General features: G+C 39.7%; 3 protein-coding genes across 5 annotated transcripts in view; 2 read left to right on the forward strand and 1 right to left on the reverse strand.

Annotated features, from left to right (window-relative positions):
* The window catches only part of SEC63 (SEC63 homolog, protein translocation regulator), a 564,354-nt gene extending 559,400 nt beyond the window's left edge, over window positions 1-4,954 (forward strand). Inside the window, exon 19 of one of the 2 annotated variants that reach the window (XM_050971870.1) lies at window positions 4,895-4,954. In XM_050971870.1, the coding sequence (XP_050827827.1) occupies window positions 4,895-4,939 (45 nt within the window). In that variant the 3' untranslated portion in view covers window positions 4,940-4,954. Of the gene's footprint in view, window positions 1-1,691; window positions 1,731-4,894 lie in introns of those variants that run through there. The other variant, XM_050971871.1, reaches the window with a different exon arrangement.
* Window positions 1-13,873, reverse strand: QRSL1 (glutaminyl-tRNA amidotransferase subunit QRSL1). The gene is made up of 11 exons (XM_030235575.2): window positions 13,706-13,873; window positions 13,334-13,493; window positions 11,996-12,094; window positions 10,890-10,986; window positions 9,039-9,215; window positions 6,627-6,802; window positions 6,414-6,526; window positions 4,695-4,887; window positions 4,207-4,324; window positions 922-1,127; window positions 1-453 (listed from the first exon to the last, which is right to left on the reverse strand). The coding sequence occupies exons 1-11, from the start codon at window positions 13,727-13,729 to the stop codon at window positions 242-244; spliced, it is 1,575 nt and encodes a 524-aa protein (XP_030091435.2). The 5' UTR covers window positions 13,730-13,873; the 3' UTR covers window positions 1-241.
* Window positions 13,479-22,060, forward strand: part of RTN4IP1 (reticulon 4 interacting protein 1) — a 24,284-nt gene continuing 15,702 nt past the window's right edge. Inside the window, exons 1-4 of one of the 2 annotated variants that reach the window (XM_050971873.1) lie at window positions 13,479-13,580; window positions 15,396-15,547; window positions 16,398-16,466; window positions 16,699-16,823. In XM_050971873.1, coding sequence (XP_050827830.1) covers window positions 15,422-15,547; window positions 16,398-16,466; window positions 16,699-16,823 — 320 coding nt within the window. In that variant the 5' untranslated portion in view covers window positions 13,479-13,580; window positions 15,396-15,421. Of the gene's footprint in view, window positions 13,581-13,889; window positions 14,249-15,395; window positions 15,548-16,397; window positions 16,467-16,698; window positions 16,824-22,060 lie in introns of those variants that run through there. The other variant, XM_009093207.4, reaches the window with a different exon arrangement.

The following is a 22,060-nucleotide window of genomic DNA, read 5'->3' on the forward strand; positions in this document are numbered from 1 at the left end:
GACAATTTCAACTTGGTATTTTTAATATCAGTAAGAAATGTTGCTTAATAACGTGGTAATGTTTACTTAATGATTCACTTTGCCTTAATTACACGGTAACAAGCTGTCCTGATTCCATCGTGCATTACTGCATAACATCTTAGAACAGATTATTACTTCTGCAAAAGACAATTAACTGCAGAAATTAGTTTCTTGACCATCCCCACAGCTTGTTTGCTCTAGCTGACTAGCAAGTCCCAGGCTATGAAAGCGAAGCAGATTTCTGATGATGAAAGACATCACTGTCATGCTTCTTTACTTCTTCTAGTTGAATCATTGGGAATTGTACTTGTTTTTCAAACCATTTGGCCACAGTGAGAAGCTGCTTCTCTTGGAATGAACGTCCAATGAACTGAAGCCCAACTGGCAAGCCTCTCTCTGAAAGAGCTGTAGGAACATTTATGGCTGGCAGTCCTGGAAGAAAAAAAAAATACACTTGCAAAGACTTACTATAAACCTTAGAGTAATTTTTGTATCATTTTAAGAGAACCAGAAAAAAAAGTTAGAGGAAAAAGACTAGCTAAAAAAATTTGATTCAACGAAGTGAATGCTAGATGATCACAAGAAATTAATTAGAGAGATTAAGAGGTCAGTATCCTCTGAAAAAGATAATCATCTCTCCTAAGGAAAAGATTTCTGTCTCTGGAACAGAGTCATCTTACCTGCAGCCCACACTCAGCTCCAAGGTACCCTACTTTAAAATCTGGTCTTACATTTTCAAGCATTTAATAAAACTGTCCTTAGACCCAGTTATCACTGTAAGACTTAGGACATGGGGGTAAAATATCTTGATTCTAAAGAGAAGGTTAAATTCCTAAAGGGACTGGACTTTTAAAATTATGAGGCAGGGGAGAACATAGTTAAGTTCCTGTCCCTACTCACCTGCCATGTTTGCAGCCTGTGTCAGGATGTCATCTTGAGCACTGCGGGTCCTGTTGTCCTCTTGGATGAATTCTGTGTAAGGTGCTGCATCACTCAGAGTGGTGGGAGTGAGTAAAATATCAACACCGCTCCTGAAAACCTTCACAAAGTCGTTGGCAATGAGACGTCTCACTTTCTGTGCCTTGACAAAGTACTTCTCAAAGTTCCTAGAAAGGAAAAGGGACATAAAGGCCTGACACTTTAATTCCCGAAATACAGAACTTTATTTCTTAGTTACTGTGGAAAAGACAAGCCCAGTAATCCTTTTGGACAAAATTTTGACTGACACTGGAAGCTTAGTCACCACAAGTCTGTTTATGCTCTCATAGCAGAGGAGCTGCCAGAGAAGGAAGAGATGAGGGCATACAGCTGAAGAAAGGTGAAGGGAAAACAAAACCCTACCTTACAATAATTAACTTAAAATCAAAATAACATTTTAATGACCATTTGGAAACTAAACTGTGCATTGAGTTTCACAGAACCATGGAAAATGCTGAGTTGGAAGGGACCCATCAAAATAATGCAATCCAACTCTGGGCCCTGTGCAGGACACCCCAAGAACCATACAATGTGCCTGAGAGCACAACTCAGACTGGCTTGGTGCTGTGACCACTTCCCTGGGGAGTCTGTTCCAATGCTCAACCACCCTCTGGGTGAAAAGCTGGTATCTAACCTAATTTTACTGTAGGGCAGCTCAGCAAAGTCTAGAAAACACAGAACTACACAGGTCTGAAAAACAGGAATTAACCACTTAGGATTCAATCCAGCAAGATAGTTGAAGCAAATGAAAAAGTCCTATTATCTGTGGACAACTCCAAATGGATTTAAAACTATGTATGCGGCTGTAGTATACTTCTCTGTAGAAGACCTTATCTTCACCCATTTTTCCCCCTCATGTAAACATGTGGTCTATGGATTTCTGTCTTTACACGAGTCTGAAGCAGAAACACATTAGTCAACTTTATGTCTATCATTCCTTTTAACCACATATGCAGAACTGGTAAATATGGAATCTTAAATTCAGAGAAGTTCAGTTTCAAAAGTAACTGTCATCGAAACCCTCAGCCATTTGGAAAACAAAAAAAAAAAAGTGAAAGAAAAATGCTACATGCTAGACTGTTTACAGATAAAACAACTGCACTTTGTTAATCTAAAGATTTAAGATTCCAAGAAACAGTAATGAAAATGTTTATAATCAATAAACAGCAGGTTCAAGTTAATAAGTTATACAATGGGAATTAGACCTTTTTCTACAATTACTTCAGAAATCCACCTAGCTGTTAACTTGATAAAGTCCCTAAGTGCCACATATATATGTCATTTAAATATCTCCAGGGACAGGGAGTTCACCACTTCCCTTGACAGCCTGTTCCAACACTTTACAACCCTTAGAGTGAAGACATTTTTCCTAATATCTAATGCAAACCTCACAGGGTGCAATGTAAGACTGTTTCCTCTTCTATCACTAGAAGACACCTGGGAGAAGACACTGACTCCCACCTCGCCACAACCTCTTTTTAGGTAGCTGTAGTGAGAGTGATAAGGTCTCTCCTTTTCTCCAAGCTAAGCATCCCCATCTCCCCCAGCCACTCCTCATAAGACTTGTGCTCCAGACCCTTCACCAGCTCTGCTGTCCTTCTCTGGACACACTCTGGCATCTCAATATCCTTCTTGTTGTGAGTGGCTCTAAAGTGAATACAGGATTTGAGTCGTGGCCTCACCAATGCTGAATACAAGGGAACAATCCCTACCCTGGTGCTGCTGGCCACACTGCTGCTGACACAGGCCAGGAAGCCACTGGCCTTCTTGGCCACCTGAGGACAGCTGGCTCATGTTCAAGCTGCTGTTGACCAGCACCCCCAGGTCCTTTTCCCCTGGGTGACTTTCCAGCCCCTCTGCCCCAGCCCTTAGTGCTGCCTGGGGTTGTTGTGACCCAAGTGCAGGACCTGGCCCTGTAGAACCTCACACCATTAGCCCCAGCCCAGCCTGTTCAGATCCCTCTGCAGAGCCTTCCTGCCCTTCTGCAGATCAATACTGCCACTCCAACTGGAGCTATCTGCAAACTTGCTGAGGGAGGACTCGACCACCTTGTCCATGCCATCTCTAGAGATGTTAAACAGAACTTCCTGAACAATCACCTAGTCGTTTCAAAACTTTGAAAAGAAAGATAAAAATAAGCTGTAAAAGGCAACATTTGCAGGAGAGACAGATGGGTTTTCTCTACTACTTATTCTAAGGGTGCTTTCTGAACCCTGCACCCTGCTCTTCAAGAGTAATTTACTGTGGAACAGGAACACAACTCTCCTGTTCCATCTCGGTGGAAGCTAATTGTGTATTCCTTCACAGAAGAGTTAACTACATGAATTTTAAAGCAGCCTTAGGAAAGCTGATCTGGACAGTTGTAAGCAGAGGGAGCACACTTGGCAGGAATACCGGCATTCCATAAAAGCTGGTTGTTACAGACTGACAACATTCCTGTCTCTGAGAGCAATCAGAAGTCACATCTGATGAATACTCTTGCTGACAGAGCTCTTTCAAAGCAAGTGCACTACAGAGACTAATTAGATGCCTAATATTTTTGTTAGCATCTGAACAAATTCAGACAAAGAGAAACAGCACATTTACTAACACAAATTAGGACTGCTGGATAAGGATTGAAAACTAAAAACGTAAAAGTGATCCATGCACTAGCTTTTCTACGTGAGCTGGATAAAACCCCGACTTCTGTAAGGACTTCAGTTCAATACTTCTGGCAATGCTTCTCTTTCCCTGTACAATGATACAGAGAGCTGCAGTTAATTTAATTGCTGTGTCTCTGGCTTTCTCTAGAAGATCTTGCTACAATGTACCAGCAGTTTTTCTATGCATTTTTAATGACATTAACAGCTACAGAACTTTTAACACTAGGACAGTAAAGACTTCAGTATGATCTCAATGTTATACCATAGGGTAGATTTCTGCCTAATTTAACTAATGGATGCCAATAATGCTCTGGTAGGGGAAAAAAAAATATCACTAAGTTGTTCTACTTATTTAATTTAGGACGCTCACTGGTTAGTTCAGGGAAAACATTTTCATTCATCATTAACAGTTCACTAAGTATTATAGAGCTAAAGCAATAATAAAAATACAAACAGCTACTACTGTAAGAGCAATTTCTTTCTCATGTCATAATGAACAATTAATCACCATTTGCTCAAAAATTCATTAACCTGGAAAATGTGAATTTCAAGAAGTTCTGCTTACTGTTTCAACAAGAAGTAGTTTCCTGACAGAATCCTTCCTCTTACGACATCATTGAAGCCTTCTCGCCGTGTTGCAGCATACATACTTTCAGTGGAATCCTTCATGTCAGAACGATGTCCTGAAAAGAAAAGGAATTTTGGGTATTAGTACTTCTTGAATCCTTAAGATTTAATAATGTCACAGTAGTACAACAGGTTTGCTGCAGCCTGACATGCTATTACTCTGGAAAAACAACAAAACACATTCCTGTTTTTTATGAAAATACTAAACTAGATTTTAAGCCCAGACACTGATATGCCTACTAGTGAAATATATTATGTATTTGTTTACACATTTTTATCTGCACAAGGTTTTTTACTATATTCCATCTTGGAGGAATAGTATCAAGCATCCAACCATGAAAAGAAAATCTACGAAAACTAACACTTTTACATGGCATCCAGCAATGTTTCTACTGTCAGAGAAAAAAGTTTTTTCAAAGGCCTTACCATATTCCAGTCCATCAAACCTGGCCATATTTGATGCCACTTCTGCCGTGCACAGCACATGATAGCAGACAATTGAGTAACGAGTGTGTGGTAGACTCACTTCAACCACTTTAGCACCTGCCTTCCTAAACAGGTCAGCAGCCTTTGACCAGAGAGCCAGAATTTCACTAGACAGCCCTGGTGCATGATATTCCTTAGAGGAAAAACAAGTACAGGAGTTATTTTACACACTGGTTTACTTCTAATAGCAACCAAAACACAAATACTCCTTGCTAAAAATACATTGAAACCATTATCTCACAACTATATGATTTAAAGCACCAATAAAAGTTTTTTTGCATTACTAAATTCTATACAATCAAGGGGTATTAAATTAAAAGGACTGAATCTTTTTAAGAGTATTATGTTCATCTCAGCAGGATCAACATATGTATCGCAGATCACGGAATTTCAGCAGTTTCTTCTGAAAGAGTAATTGCCCAGTTATTCTCTTATTTATATTTCAAGACTATACTGTACTGCTCTGCAGTCATAGGTACAAATTCTTCAGGTCTAAATCCTAAAACTAGAGTTGTTAGCCCCTCTTGTTAATGCTAACAATGTTATCAGTGGCAACTGGCACACCTTGGTGAAACAAGTAAAACCACCCACCAAAGAAAAACTACCATCAAGGGGTTGGGAGAAGACTTAGATTAGCTACTTTCCTATTTCACAGACAAATTATGCATATTCTATTAAAATTCCCTATTTTTGAAGGTACTTGCTTTAGTTCTAACCCATAATATCATGGTCATAATACTGTGTGATTTCTGAGAAGTTATGACCCATGTTTAACATATGCATGTATCTGTTAAAAATAACCTGTAGCAGTAGAAAAAACTGTCCAAAGAATAGGAAAAATTAACCAACATCACAATTTTAGATTTCTCAAGATTTAAACAGTATGCAGCTGCTCAATTTTCTAGGCACGTAATTTTTCCATTACACAGACTGTGAATAATTGGTCAGTGGACATCTCTGCTTACCAAATGAAAACTTTTGGTATGCCTGTTCTAGCTTAGGTTCCAATACGGAGAACACAATTAATAAATCTTATTTACATTGTATCTTTGAAGACAGAGCCTTTATTAAATTAAAAATAGGCTGAAGTCCCAAACTTTGTTCCTAAATTTCAAACAAACATGATTGAATTGCATATAGCAGATGCCAAATTACAGATGTCTTTCAGTTCTTATTAGGACTCTGCAAATCACAGCTCCTTGTGCCATTCAATTGCCTTTAAAATTCTACTCTATATTAACACAGAGGCATTTAGGCACGGATAACAAAGCTCTGCACAAACTAGTACCAAGCTCACTGAGTGAGAAGGCATCAAGAGCAACTTGTTGGAGGTTACAGAGTAGACTAAGGAAAGGGCAACAGAGAGAACCAAGAAATGAAGTTCCCCATTTCCCCTAAGTTCCTGACAGTGCTTCCCACCACAATGGCAACATGTTTTAGGTGATGCATTAGTGTATGCTTACTCCAAATTGCCTGGACAGGCAACAGAGCAAACACATACTTTCTCTTCCATGTTCTTTTCCACGAGCTGCTTTTACTGTCTTCACTGTTTCAAATCATGGGAGACTGGGAGGTGGTGGGCAAGACATGAGTATTTTTTTGTTATTGTCTTTTATTTGTTCTTCCTGTCCATAACTGTTAACAGGATTTAAATGTCACCTTTGGAATTCCAATTGAAAGCTTGCTGACATCAGTCAAATTAGGTAGTTCAAATGGCTTAAAGTCATCCTGAATTGTGGTAGAGTCCTTAGGATCATGTCCAGCAAGTGAACCTGAAATAAGACACAAAATGTGAAGACCAGGAAAATATTAGTCAGGATTCAGTCTGTTTTGAGGAAATATTGTAAACAAAGATGTATGACAGAGTAATACCTAACAAAACTGCTGCGTCATCCACACATCTGGTTAGGATTCCTGGCACATCCATGGAGTTCACTAGAGGAATGAGACCATGGCGAGAGATCAGTCCATATGTTGGCTTTAAACCTACAACACCACAGTGAGCAGCAGGGTTTCGGGTAGATCCTCCTGTGTCTGACCCTAAGGCTCTATGGTTTCAAAAGGATCATCATTAGTAAGATAATTCAGAACATTTCCAAATCAACAGAATGTGAGGCTTTGAGATGCATGGATTTAAAACTCTGTAAATTCTTCCAGATCAGAAGTCATAATCACAAAGCCTAAATTCCAGTCTGCTCTCTCTGTCTATTCTTCATTTGTTCTCTGATTTTTCTTAGGGTCTCTGAATTTGCCATTAGGAGAGTCCAGTTCCCTTCACAAAGCAGAGGCAGAATTCAGACTATCTGAAAATGGCCCCAAATATCTTCTTCTGCCTTTCCTGTCCCAATACTGTGGTCTGTTCCAATACTGTGGACTCCAACTGATACATCTCATGTGATTTAGTGAACAATTTTCAACACTGATATCTTATTTATTGGGTAGCCAATGCACCATGAATCAGCATTTTCCAGGATAAAAATTAAGAATGATACTTCTTGCCCCTAACAAGAGGGCATACTTTGGAAAGATGTTTTTCCTGTTTCCAAATTTACAACGATTGTTCAGAACTCCCAGTTTACAGTAGCTTAGGTACAATTAAAACACAGTTGTTTATTATTATTATTGCTATTATTACATTGAATTACTCTTTTTTATCCACAAGTGAAACCTTGTTCTTTCTAAATTGAAATTTTTATTTCAAAAATTGTATTGAAATGAAACATGATGTTCTCTCATTTTTAATAAATTTAACTCAAGCGGCATTAAAAAGATAAAGCAGTTTTCATTCAAATCTTTTCCAAAACCAATCAAAACTCCAGAAATAGGTATAATTTTTATTGAAGTGAGTATATGACTTTTCCCATAGCCATTTGCTTATGAGATGGCTGAATCAATTCAACTGACTTTCCTGAAGTCGAATTTTTTCCAAAGCCTTTGTGTTGATGTAAAATGTCCTCAATTTTATGGCATTTTTGGACATCCAAATCTCAGACTGAAAATGTAAAGACTGGCAGCATTCCTGGTGCTTGAGAGACACTAATAGGATGGATATACAATAGGTTATATGCAATAAAATTGCTGGACAAAAAAATCTCCCTGATCTGACAATGTGCTGAGCAGTGCAAAATGGGAGCCCAGCAACATAAGAAAAGGTGCCAGATCCTCTCAGAATCAGCCCATTCTGGATCAGGATGAGAACCAGAAGTCCTTGGGAATGGCTGCACTGAGTTCAATTTCAACATATTAATAATATGAGTAGGTTACATCCCAGTAAAGGGCAAGGATATGAAGAGATATATAATTTAAAAAGTAATTTAAAGAGTTGTAATCAACATTAACAAGAATATTTTAACAACAAAATAGATGCTTGTAATGTATTCTATGGGCAAACAAGGATAAAGTAACTAAAGAGCATTTTTAAACACCTTCCAATTAGGAGCAGAATTGAAATAATCTTCTATAAAACATATTCCAACATGTAGCTCTAAAAATTGCATAAAATGCAAGGTGTAAAGGTTTGTGATCAGTTTTAACAGTCAGATGGAGAAGACAGTATAAACAACTGACTTGCTAAACAGTGTGTTGATATTCCATGCAGTTAGTAATTACTATTTTAAAAAAAGATCAATTTGTTTAAATTTCTTTAGGAAAAAAACTCCAAACAACCATAAACACACACTTGCCTAAAAAAACACCCAACACTAAAACTATTTTCTAAGTTAAAAACAGGGAAGTCTGTAAGTATCTATGTAGTGAGTACTCTACTCTTTTGTTAAATAAGAGATTTCCAAGTTTTTAGGTCCCAAATCTCATGCACTATTACATAACTATGCTATAAAAACAAAGGAGCACAGGAAAGATTATTATACTGTTACAAATTTAGGGATCTCTCAATTTGCTGAATTACATTTTCAGTGTGTATTTGTGTAATGCAATTAGTGAGGAAGAGGATGCATCACAAACCCTGTAAGGCTTTTAAAAAGATTATGTGGGAATAAGAATAAAACTGTCACTCCTTTACTGCCACCAAAATTTTATTTCACACAGTGCAAAGTGGTCATACCACTGAATAATGCCTGAAATGAGTATATCTAAATTTGCCTGCATGGATAAATTCTGGCTTCATGATATGCCACGAGTAACCTAGGGATGCTGAAATAAATTTTTGCATGCCAGTGTCAATAACTGTGCTATTTCTTACCTGCTTTTGAGAAAATTATATAATTAAAATATTCCAACATATTTTGAGACATTTAGGGAAAGACAATTTTAAAAGCCTCTTACGCAAAACATGTGAAAGACGACACAGCAGCCGCGCTGCCTCCTGAGCTTCCTCCTGTTATTACCCAGTTTGACTCTTTGTCTTCAGAATGGGATTTTGGGACAGACTTTTCCTTGTACTGTTTTGAATAACTCCAGGGATTCCTGACTGGTCCAAATACTCCATCCGTACTCCCAGAACTAAGACAGTCAGACAGGATAAATACAGACAGAAGTGACAAATGACACACTTGTATTCCTCAATTTAATTTTTTTAATCCAATTCCTCATCATCCTTGCAAATTCAATTTCAACACAAGAAGACTGGTGTACGTAAATCCTTAAGCAGTCAACTTTTACAACATTACATACAAAATTCATAGCTGTTCATCAGTTTTTGAGACAGAACCTGAACTAGTACCTCTTTCTAACTTTTGCTAATGCCATTGAAATGAACAGAGTCACAAAGACACAAAACTGATTTAAGCTGTGTAAAAGTACAGGAGCACATCTCTTTCAAAACCAAGGTATTCTATTTTTCCAGCCCTGCATTTGACACAAGATCACTGTTGCAGGGAAAAACATGCTGCTAGAGGTGGAGAAAAAGTTCCACAATACCAGGAGCATGCATTTCTCTGAAATGCCACACTATTATTCACCCCGAAGCCCTCTGCAGAGGCCACAGTTCACTGGTTCAGAATGCCAGACTGGATTCTCAGAAACTGGTTTCAGTCAGCTTGTGTCACCTAGGTCTGAGCTGACACCAGAGGCAGGGGCAGGGCATACTTTCCTCCTTCCTCAGGCCCTTTAACCTAGGCTCCCCCTGACTGCAAGGTGCCAGTGTCACCAGCTATATCATCAGACAGAACAAGCAGCTGACAGCAGTTGAAAGCAAACCTGATTCAGACATCACAACTTTAGAGCTGGACCTGCCCCCTGATCAAGAGATCATGCAAACACACAGACCAGAATGAGAAACTAGTACTGGGATAAGCTCTTTAGGAGAATCCTGTGCTTTAACGAACTTAGACCAGTAGTAATACTGCATTATCAGGTTTTTCCCAACCTTTTTGCCTGCTCTTCCTCTGAGGAAGAGCTTTTTCTACATAAAAATTACTTTTTCAAAACAATATTGTCCAAGTATTTCCACTCCATCCACATGAATTTCCAATCAAAGCTTGGACTTTGGTTTAAGTATAATAAAACCAAAATACAGCATTTATACTGTTTGTCACAGGTAACTAAAGTCCCAGAGATTCCTTTCCAAACCTAGCAGTAATTCCCATCCCTAACAGCCCAATGCCATTCTCTGCTACAGCTTGGCTGCCTTCACTGATTTGCAGAAGAATCAATTAGTAGGAGGATTTTTCAATATGCTCCTGACAAAAAGTCACCACCATTAGCTTAGGCAACTTAAAAGCCTTGCTCTTGATTAGCCTGTGTGCAGCAAGTCAGGGAGTACCCATATAAATCACCCCAGTGGCCAGATGGCAGAAGCTGCCACTGGGGGCACGATAACAATTACCTAAGGGCAAAAAGCCATCAGTAAGGAGAGAGGAAAAGGCAGCAATTAACTGTGTTGTAACCAACTCTAGAAGGCCACTTGTCCTCGGCCTTCTGCAAAAGCTAGACTGCTTCCTGCCTCTCAAGCACATTTGAACACTGTGTTCACAAAACTCAGCGTCTGTATCATTTACACAACACTACAAATGCTCAGGGAGAAGTTCATGCAGCTCTGTGTACCCTACCAGTAAGTATTCATTGTTGTCTTAGCTCACAGAAACAGGAGTTAAGGATTACTGGTAGATTGGAACAGATGGTATGTATGCTATTTTATGTAAAATCAGCACATCAAAAATAATAAACATCACTCACCCCATTGCAAATTCATCTAGGTTTGTTTTGCCTAAAAGCACAGCTCCTTGATCCAGTAACTTCTGAACTACTGTAGCATTGTAAGGAGAAATATAACCTGAAAACAATCAGAACAATTAGGAGCAACTGGGGAGATGCAAGTTATTTTTACAAGTAGCTACTCTGAACATTTTGACGCTGTCATTACCACTCAGACCTTACATAAAGATGAGAACTACGACAGTGACACGAGACCTCAAGTAGTAACCAATTCATTCCATGAATGATAACAGGGGATTCTTCACTCCCACCTTCTTCAGGAACAAGGACATCCTCCTAATACTCTTTGCAATCAATCACAACAGGTCTGAGAATGTGCTTTGAGGAAAAGCATCTCAGGTAATATAACAACTTTTACAACAGTGAAGTCATATTTTGTTTCTTCTGCTATTAAATAAAACCACAATCAAATCAAGAGGTCTGCTAATTTACTTCTGCAATTTTCCACAAGGATTAATATAAAGTTTTACTTTGTGCAGAATAAAATGGATATAAGAAATGTTTCCTACATTTGATCTTACTATAAAAACACTGTAATGCCTTGAAAATGTTCATTAACTGTTAATAAAAACAATGAGTTTAGGAAATTAAAAAAAAATTCCTTAAAAACATTACAGAACGTGATTGTATGTTGGGATTGTTAATGACTACTTTTCCTACAGCCATATCAAAAAACTATTTAAGTCATCAATTAAAAACAGAACAACAACAACAACAAAATAGGACTGTCTTTGGATTTCACTAGGCAGAACAGTACTGACTGCTCTGCTCTAGAGCTAAAAGCAATGTGACGGAAAATGTGAGTTTTGGAACCATTTTAGTGTAGTATATAGGTTTTTATTATAAATGTTGTTAAATGCATACAAATATAAAGAGATAACGAGCTTAGAGGAAGAAAAAGATCCATCTGTAATACCAGATGAACTTGGCAAGTGAAATTAGATAAATGCATTACCTCAAATGACACCAACTCATTTTTTGAAAATACTTAGATTTCTGGAAGACTCCAGTCCATAAACCCTCCAAAGAACAAAATATCTGATTTTACTTTAAAAGCTTTACTGTACCTTTTAGCATATTTGATGCACATGTTGTCTCAATGCCAGCTGTATTAAAGTTGTCTTTTACAGCAATAGGAATTCCATCTAGAATGCCCAGTGGCTGACCTACATTAGGAATGATTGTAAAACAACAGAAATTAAAGCAAAGTATGCTCTATACATATAATGTCCCTTTGGGTGGCTTTTGAAAGCAAGATTGCTTTCCACTTGGCATTTGATGGTTGTCTGTTCCATTTTCAAGAACCACCTTCCATTCCAACTCAAGCATTGAGCACTCTGCCCAAACCAGACCTTGTCTAAGCCCTCCACGTGCTTTCATCCAGGCTGGCTATCCCAAAGGAGTGCATTCCAATGTCACCACCACAGTGCTTATTTCAGCCACAGGTTCTACTAAATCCACCCCATCACTAGGCTGGGAGCCATAAACTGCCTACCTGACATACACAGTGGATTAATTACTGAAACAGAGAAAACCCTTCCCAAGTAATTGATTATCACCATCAAAAAAAACCAAAAAAACAAAAAAACCCTGAACCAACAAATACCACAAAAAAAAAAAAAAACAACCAAAAACCAAACCAAACCAAACCAAACAAAAAACAAAACAAAAAACCCCCCAAAACAAAACAAAAACCCAAAAAACCCACCAAAAAAAAAGAACAAAACTCAACCCCAAACCAAAACAGCCTACATCAGGAAGCAAAACAACCTGGCTGACAATTTTATTGGGCTGTCAGAGGACAGCAAGTGTCACCCAGGAAGGAAAACATGTACTCTATTAGGTGAAAATTTACCTTTCCTGCCTTTACTGAAACATAAAGGAAAAGGAGGATGGCCATCTTCTAAATGCTGCAGATATCAGTACTGAAAGCTGCTCTGTTCTCCAGTTCCTAACTGTAATTAATAAAGCTGCATTATTTTAATTTGCTTTCTTAATTAAAAACTGCATAGGTTGTGCCAGCTGTCTGCCTATCCCAGTCTGGAGGCCTGTGAATGACCATGGCATTTGCCTATTTATGGCACCTGTTGGTTACATATTCCAAATGAACTGCTGAGGGAAAGAAGCAGCAAACACCAAGTAGCAGTGGTGTCCAAGAGGCACAGGGCCTATTTAACCTGCAGTGCCTTGTTTGGTCCAGGTTTTCCCTCTGTTTTTTGACCTAAATACTCTCCTGAGTGTCAAGTGTACATCCATGAGCACCCACGGAAACCTCAAGCGTGAGCCTCATTCCCCAAGAGTCAAACAAGCCAAGACACCCCCTTTAAAAAGCAAAGGTGCTTCGTCTAACACGGACAGCTCCTCCTCAGCAGCTTTTTAAGGACTAACATTACAAACCAACGTACCTCTTCTATATCTTTCCTCTGATTCTTCAGCCTGCTTCAAAGCGGTCTCTTCCGCTACGGTGATATATGCATTCAGAAACTCGGTGCTTTTGATGAGGGCCAGGCATCGCTGGCAGAGCTCCGTGGGAGCGACTCGTCCTTCCTTCAACGCCGCCGACACCTGAGAGCGCAGCCCGCCGTTCAGGGCAGCCCGGTGACAGCGGCCGCGCCGGGGCGGAACGGGAAGAAAGCGCCATCCCCGCTGAGGGTAGGAGCGCACGGGAAGCGCTCTGCCGGGCCGCCCCGGGAAAGGGGGACGCGAGGGGACCCCGGTCACCTTGCGAACCCGCCCCCATCCTCGGCATCCCCGGCAGGCGCACAGACCCCACTCACCTGCCGGAGAGAGGCACGCAGCATGGCTCTCCCTGCCCGCCGCCGCCTCCTCACGCCCGCCGAGCGACCCCTGTCCTTTCCCCGGCGCGGTGGCCGCGCGCCGCCATCTTGCCGCAACACCCCGCGGCACCATTGGCAGGGCGGCCAAGAAGGCGGCCGCCGATTGGCTGCGGGGACCGCCGGGCTGAGCGCTGTGGGGCGAAGGAGCGACCCGGCCCGATCCTGATCCTTATCCCGATCCCGATCCTGATCCCGATCGTGAACCTGGGTCCCGGCCCTGCCCGGCTGCCCCGGCCATGCTGTCGTGGGGAGCGGCGGGCGGGCGGGCGCTGCGCTGGACGAACGGGCGGGCACCGTCTCGCGGGTTCCGCGCTTCTCCGCGGGCGCGGATCGCTATGCCCAGCTGGGTCATAGACCGGTACGGCAGCAACGAGGTGCTGCGCTTCACCAGGGAGATGATGTTCCCCATCATACACTTCCCGAACGAGGTCATCATTAAGGTTCACGCTGCGAGCCTGAACCCCATCGACCTCAGCATGAGAAGTAAGTGCCGAGCCCGAGCAGCCGCGGCCGGGCTGCCGGGATGGCAGGGGCTGTGCTGGAGCTGCGGCCCCGGCGGCCCGAGTGGTGCCCGGGCACCGGCCTGGCCCGGCAGTGTCCAGGGCTGCCGCAACACACGTGTTTCCCCGAGCCCTGTGGAAAACCGCCGCCTCTTGGAAACGCCACTTTTTCCCGGTTCTCAGGGAAGAACGATACAAAACGCCACTGACAGGAGTGTGCGTGTGTGCGTTGCCAAGGTGAACTTTCGATTGAGTGATTGTCGTTCAGCTCTTGACTGAGATACGCCCGGCCAAGTAGCAGCATTCCCCCTGAGTGATGCTGCATTTTCCCATCTCCTTGAGGTGAATGGGGCTGGAGGTCCAAATTGCAAGTACGCAACCTAAGGCAAACCGTGGTGGTCATTGCCGTGCTCATCCTAAATTGTTATCTGGAGACGTGCTGTCATCCCACCCGGGAAATCTGTCTCTTTCACTGCCTGACTCTTCGTATTTGACACATTTAATTAGGTTTTCTTCCCCAGTTTCTGGGTTTGAAACACGACAAGGAAGTTGTGGTAATAGAATACTTTGTATTTCCTGTGTAGAAATGCTTGCATATTGAATCAGGTTCACTACAACAAGGAAATAGATCTGTAGGAATTCCGCTGGCACACGTATTCTGTGCTTTGAATCTCTAATAAATAAATTGAGAAAAATCTTTTAATATAATTGGGGGTTTAGTGATAGGACATTTCCTATCTGAGGATTCCTGTTAAGACACTTTCTGTCATGATCGGGGCCCTAGGTGGACTTGTCCAAACACTTGAGTGGGTATACATGCCCAAATGCAGGCTCTTTTTAGGTTGAGCACTGTTATTAGATGGGTAATTCTGAGACTTCACAGCGTTTGTCTGTTACTTACTAAATAGAAGTCCAGGTTACTCATCTTACGAGATATGCCTTATTATTTTTTACACTTGCTCTTTCTCTCTAAAATCTGTAAAAGTATGAAATATTGCAGATTTTTTGCGTGCTTCAGATATAACAGAAATAAGGCACGTTATGGATAGCCAGTGCTTTCTAATTGGAATTGCACAATTAATAAATGAACGCTCAGTGTAGTATGTTGTGGCTGATTCCATGTTTTGTAGGTGGTTATGGTGCAACTGCATTAAATATGAAGCGGGATCCCCTGAAGCTCAAAACCGGCGAGACTGAATTTCCTCTAACGCTTGGTCGAGATGTCTCTGGTGTTGTTATGGAATGTGGACTGGGTGTGTCTTATTTCAAACCTGGAGATGAGGTGATACCACCAATCTCTTATTTCTGTTTCCAAAATGTATACTTAAAATATACTATGAGATGTTCTGCATTCATTCTCATCTTAATTATTTTTTAATGCTTAATTATTTTTTTAATGTCGCACTCTTAATAAGGCCTATCTGGCAGTAAATTCCTAGAATACTCTCTTCCCTTAATTTTTTTCTGTGAAAAACATGGTCTCATGGTCTTTCAGAGACTTGCTTCTACAAGTTAATTTCCCTTCTGGGTTTTAGTGTTTGGACCATTGCAGCAGTAGCAAGAGTGGAATTTGCTTATAAGTGCACACTGAAAGTGCCATTTTGTTTTTAATTGAAGGTAGAATTCTAACAAGAAGGGATTTGTTTATGTTTTTCTTGAGTAACTTGAATTAGGAACTTTGGCTTAACCCAAGAAGCACTTCATGGGTGCCCAGAGAAGTACTGATGCTGTTTGCTTTCACCTTTGCCAGTTGCTTTCACATTTCACCAGTTTTAGCATAGCAAATCCTGATTCTGCACCATCCTTACCCCTCTAATCTGGGCTTTCCTGGCATGGGAGTAGTTTGGGGGAAGTTGAAAATTTATGTCTCATACACAATGCAATGGTACAATTTATTTACATAGTGCTCCAGTCCTTCATTTAGTTGGTTTTGTGATTTTTTTTTGTGTGTAAAATAAGCTAAAACTGCTTTCTGATAAACAGTGAAGATATTCTGTGAGTTAGAAAAAAGATTTCTTTAACATACAATTGTGTACATACAGTTGAAACAAACATACATTTGTATGTTTCTGTGTACATACAATTGTGTGCAAAGCTACAAAAGTTGATAGATGTTTTCTGTTTGATTTTAGGTGTGGGCAGCAATTCCCCCATGGAAACAAGGCACTCTGTCAGAGTTTGTGGTAGCTAGTGGAAACGAGGTAAACTTCCAAAACTCTGGCTAACAAAACCTCAAAATTATAAAGATTGGCATTTTTCTTCTTCAGTATCTAAGTAACTTTATTTCTTGATGCTTGCAGTGATTAGTACTCCAGCTAGTTTTGGAGATGGCTGAAAATGTGCAATACACAATCTGCAATTCAGTAAAGCTTTTTTAAATATTTCAGTGTCACGTAGGAGCTGCTGTGAGACTTAGTAATGATTTTATTTCAGGTATCTTTTAAGCCAAAGTGTCTCAGTCACACAGAAGCTGCTGCCTTACCATATGTTGGTCTCACTGCGTGGTCTGCACTTAACCAAGTGGGAGGACTGAACCAGAGTAATTGTAGTGGGAAAAGGTAAGTAAACAGTTCTGGTGCTAAAACTAAAGTTCTTCATTTTTACATTGATGAGCTGCTTGTAAGACACGTCCAGCAGCAATAAAGACTGTTACACCATGGCATTGATAAAGATCATCTGTCTGAGGATGATGGATTCTTTCTACACAGCTATTGAGAGAGGCTTCTTTACAGGAAGGCTCAGATGAGGTCCCTGTATAGAGGTAAAAAATGCCCAGAGAAGTTGTGGATGCCCACACATTCACAAGTGGAAATACTTAAGGCCAGGTTGGCTGGAGCTTTGGGCAGCCTGCCCTAGTGAAGGGTGTCCTTGTGCACAGCAGGGCATTTAGACCTAGATGATCTTTGAGGTCCCATCCATCCCAGGCCGTTCTATGATTCCATCGTAATCCAATGTATATCTAATGTATGGGCTATATAGAGAATTTGAGGATGTTATCTCCGGGAATTTGTAGGGACTTTGCCTTTCTGCCTGTTAAGACAGCTAGCCAAATGTAGTATCCTCTCATTTAAACTGGCAGCTCACAAAAAGCCCTCTCAAGGACAGAGTTGTGATTCACTCACTTCCTGCATGCATGGGCCATTTGGAACAGACTGGTTTTCCAGCTTTTTAGAGAAAAATGAGCAGGTGATTGACTCTTTTTTGACCTGCAGGCCAGAACTTTGATGAGGTCAGGAATGCAGACAAGAAAAGGAGAACGTACAAGATGAGCAGCCAATCAGATAGAAAAATTGGCTCTGTTTATCAGGCTGTTGATCTGACAATGGCAGATGAGGAAAACTGCCGTGAAAGGTTGGGGCAAATACCATTTTTCTTCTGATAATTGAAATTTTCAGTTATTTTGACCTCTGGATGTTTGAGTAAATAGAAAGCAAGATCTTCAGAATGGAAATAAGGGCAAAAGTAAAACTATGGGAGTTGAAAAACAGTAGTTAAAATTACTGTGCTGCATCACAGGTTTAGGTCATGAAGTAATTACTGGGCAGCAGGGGTCTGGATGCCTGGCCTCTTCTTATCTTGGCTGATACTTTGTAATGCAACACATTGCAAAGGATGCTAGATCTTGAAATTCTTCCCCTACATCTCTAGAAGATAATTGAGTGAGTGGTCATTCATATGTTGTAATGAACTTCATGATGAAAATATGAAGTAATTGTTTTTTTTCTAAAGATAAGCAATGTTTGAGAAGATGAAATTACAAAATTTAAAGGAGTTTCAAATAGACATCATTGAAATTAACTTCCAGCTAGTAATAAAATTCTAGGTAAGATAACCTTATGTTTTAACTTTCAGTATTTAGAGTTTTTATTATCTTAACTTACATATGTAAATAGAATTAACCTAAAGATACACTGATAGGCTAGCCCTATTTAAATTCTCTTTCCAATCTTCAGGTAAGTGTTTAGATTGTTAACAGTGAAATTGAAGCTGTGTTTGTAATGTGTCTTTACATTTAATATTTACTTTCATGGTCCAAATAAATTTTAAATTACTCTGTCAGCAAAACCCCCATTTTAATGTACTTAAAAATATTATATTTCCTATCTATAAATTTTAAACTGTAAAACCAGCAGTGAATGACTTATGTGATGCTACCTATTTTCCTCCTGAAGTAGTACTTGTAGGAAAGTGTTTAAAATGCATTGAAGAGGCTGTGCAAAATTAAATTCCATGAATTCTCAGGCCAATAATTTAAAAATACAACAGTTTATACAGTGTTTCCTAATTTCTTTAGATCATGTATTTGGTAAGAAGTTACCTACATGGGTGATTTGTTTTCTGTGGTTGTAGGTAAATAGCTGTGTAGAAGGGTGTATATGCACACAAAAATGTCTTATTTTGGCAGAGCAGCTCTATTCCTTGATGAAAGCTCCTTCACTGGTGCTTTAGTGCAATGGTAAGACATCTTAAAAGTAGCGAGATTTTTCTCTTGGTGTGTATTGTTCTCTTTGCCTCTTTTGAGGCATTAGCATGGGCTAACCAGAAACATTTGCTGTTAGTCCAGTGTCTGGCTGTGCATTGATCTGGCAGATTATCTGCTCTATCTGCACATACTTTCACAGGTTATGTTTTTACAAGTTTCCTGAAGTGTGCTCTCATTGTTTGTGAACCCTCCTGCAATTCCAGTAATTTTTCCATAGCCTTTTTTCTATACCACTCTAATTAATGTCAATATTCTTGTAGAAGCTTAAAAGTTCTTACTATCCTAAATGTTCAAAATGACTGTGTTGTGTTGAAGTTCTCTGTGGCTACCTGGAGCTTCCAATATGTGCCACTGACCTGTTTCAGTAGAAAGGGGATATGCTTGTTCAACACTAGCTGTTAAATATCTTGCTTTCTGTACTCACAAAATGCACGACAGAAACAAACCTAACAGTTTGATAAGTTATTCAAAGTGCTTACATTGCTTTTGAATAAAAGTCTTTTTGTAAATACGGAGGCAATATCTTAGACTTTCATGTATGCTGGGCAGAGATACTGGATTCTATTAATGTAAGCTACCAAACGTAGACTCCTGGTTTATATGGTTACAGTGAAAATTTGAATGGTTTAATACCCCAAGGAAATATTCTTTCAATGTCTGTGTGTTATTTCATCATTTTATCTGTTGAGAAGTACAAATTGAGTGTAGGTTGTAAAACTTCTTGATAGGGTAAACACTGCTTGATCCAGGAATAAATTTCTTGAGGACATTGTGTTGGCATAATCAAATGAAATATAATTTTATATCTAAATAAAGTTGATATATTTAGTCAATAAATACATTAATTTTACTACTATATAAAATTGCTGCATTTATTCAGTTATCTTACATATAACTCAGCCACTGAAAATTTTTAATTATTTATAATCTGGAGAAAATATTAGTCCTTGATCTGTAGGCCCACTCCCCACCCTCTACATGTTCTGGTGGGGGGCACACAGAGCTGAAACAGGTCCTGCCTCTCTGATGCTCATTTCTGACCACACCATAGCTCTAAGCAGGGCCTAGGGAGATGGGCTACACTTTCAAATCTCATGGTGTGCTTGTTTGGAGAGATCTGCTCCCTGTGCTCCAGTTGGAACTGCTGGAGCCCTGTGGAGGGCTTGGTGAATGTTGTGCCTCTGTCAGAAAGGAAGAAAGCCTGGGCTACAAATGTTCTTTTTGTTCTTTTGAAAGAATTGGTTCTCTTGGATCTCTGACCTCTTGTCCAAGACAGAAGGTTTGTTAATTTGGTTCCTGGTGCAAATACTTTTATATTAATTTACTCCTGACCTCACCCTTGCAGTGAAAACACGTAGTTTCTATGATGTTTTCTCCTGGCTATGTTTTCCTGAAGCAGTGCAAACAAAACTGTTCCTGCTTTGGCACTTGACACCATCTGTCATTCAGTACTGTCCGAACAGGTCCTGCACATTTAAACACCACCCCTCTTACTCTAGTGTCTTCCTGTTTCCAGTGCTGTTGGGCCACTGCTCATGGATCTCCTGTGCAGATGTAGTTTGTCTCAGAATTGAAGAGCTTTCTTGAAGTCACAGTGTGTGGAGAGAGTTGTAATAATTGAAAGATGTGATAGAAGATAGCCCATGTAACATAGGAGCAAACTGAATCTCAAAAGTATTTCCACCTGAAGGAATCCTGAGGGCTTTTATTGAAGAAAAAAAAAAAAAAAGTCCTAGCCAAGCTGCTCCACAAACTGAAAATGTTACCTAAATCCTTTGAGCAAATTGTATGTTTTAGGATGGCAGCTTTCCCCAAAATATGTAATAGAAGAAATGCTGTTTAACTAAGGAGTGAAATTGTAAAGGCAGTTTGCAAAGGTTTTTTTGAAAGGATTTAATTGTGACTGTCCTTTTTAAGGATAAAGATGGGTTTAACCCAATATCTTGAGTGTAGGATCCTGGAGCCTTTTCAAGTATACTGAAGTCGAAATATGCATGTTGCTCTGGGCATCTGTTGTTAGAAGCCTGGTTCTGAGGATAAGTACATTTTGGCAGATTTAAAAGCTGCAGGCTTTGTGGTATTGTGGTTTCATATTCTTAATCTGAATTTTGCAGCTTGGATCAGTGAAATGGGAGGGAACAATCTGATCACTTACAAAAGGAGCATTTTAAAATGTATAGTGTGACCAAAGCCAAGTCTCTTAGGCTACTTCAAAGAACTTTTGTAAGCTGAGACTCCAGATTGTATAGTACAGTTTTGTACTGTAAAAAGCAATTTCCTTCAACATCTTTTACTGCGAGATTTAAAACAGGAATTTCACCAGCTTCTGAAGATTCTGAGATTTTTCTGGCAAACAGAAGCTCTGAGAAACATGATGTTCCCCAATCCTGTGCCAGGACTTCATCTTGGATCTTTTTTGTCCTAGAATTAGCAAATGAATCCAAAGTCAAAGCACTATGTGCAACTCAAGCTGCAAGGTTTTCTTACTAATTCACTTTCTTATGTGTAGTTATCTAATAAAATATTTGGATGAAATTTTTGAACAGTGATTAGGCTTCTAGCAATAAAACCCTCACACAAGTTAACTTGTATTAATTTTATTTTTAAATTTAGGGTTATCAGTTAAAATGAACTCTCAATTGCTAATAATTTGGCAATATACTCTTTCATTTTATTGCTTGTGTGCCAGTTCCCACAAGCTGGTATTTACAGGGTCTTGTTGAGATGTACTGGAAGGAACTAGAAAAATTCTACTGCTTTTTTTCCTAAAGAAAAATACACTAATCTTAATTTAATAAAAATTAAACTTGTTAGTGGTGAGGGTACTTTATTGTATTTTTTGTCTTTTAGATAAACATTATGCAATATGGGAAAATTATGTTCCATATGTTCTGCAGTTCACAGTCTCCTTAAATAATGTGATACTAAACTTCTTTTTCTCTTAGATAAGACCGATTTGTGTAAAATGCTGGTGAATTGCATTTTTTCTTTCTGTGACAGTGGAGTCTGGGAGACAGGAAGGACTCTTATTTGATTTTGTCCCAAATGAAACAATTATGTTTAGGAAACAATTTTTGCAAACATTTGCAAACATTTTATTGCAAACAATTATGTTAGGTACTGGGGTTTTGAATGATATAAGTGCTACTACCTGACAGCTCCACTGCCTGCATTTAGAGGCAAGCACATATGAGGAAGTCTCTTTGGCTGTGCTGAAATAATGCTTTTGGCACAGGACACATGATCAGCAGTGTTAAGTCACATTTTTGGCTATTGGAACAGTTAACCACTCTTGAATAACATTGAATGACA

The sequence above is a fragment of the Serinus canaria genome, chromosome 3 (assembly GCF_022539315.1).
Source record: "Serinus canaria isolate serCan28SL12 chromosome 3, serCan2020, whole genome shotgun sequence".
In the NCBI taxonomy this organism is placed as follows: domain Eukaryota; kingdom Metazoa; phylum Chordata; class Aves; order Passeriformes; family Fringillidae; genus Serinus; species Serinus canaria.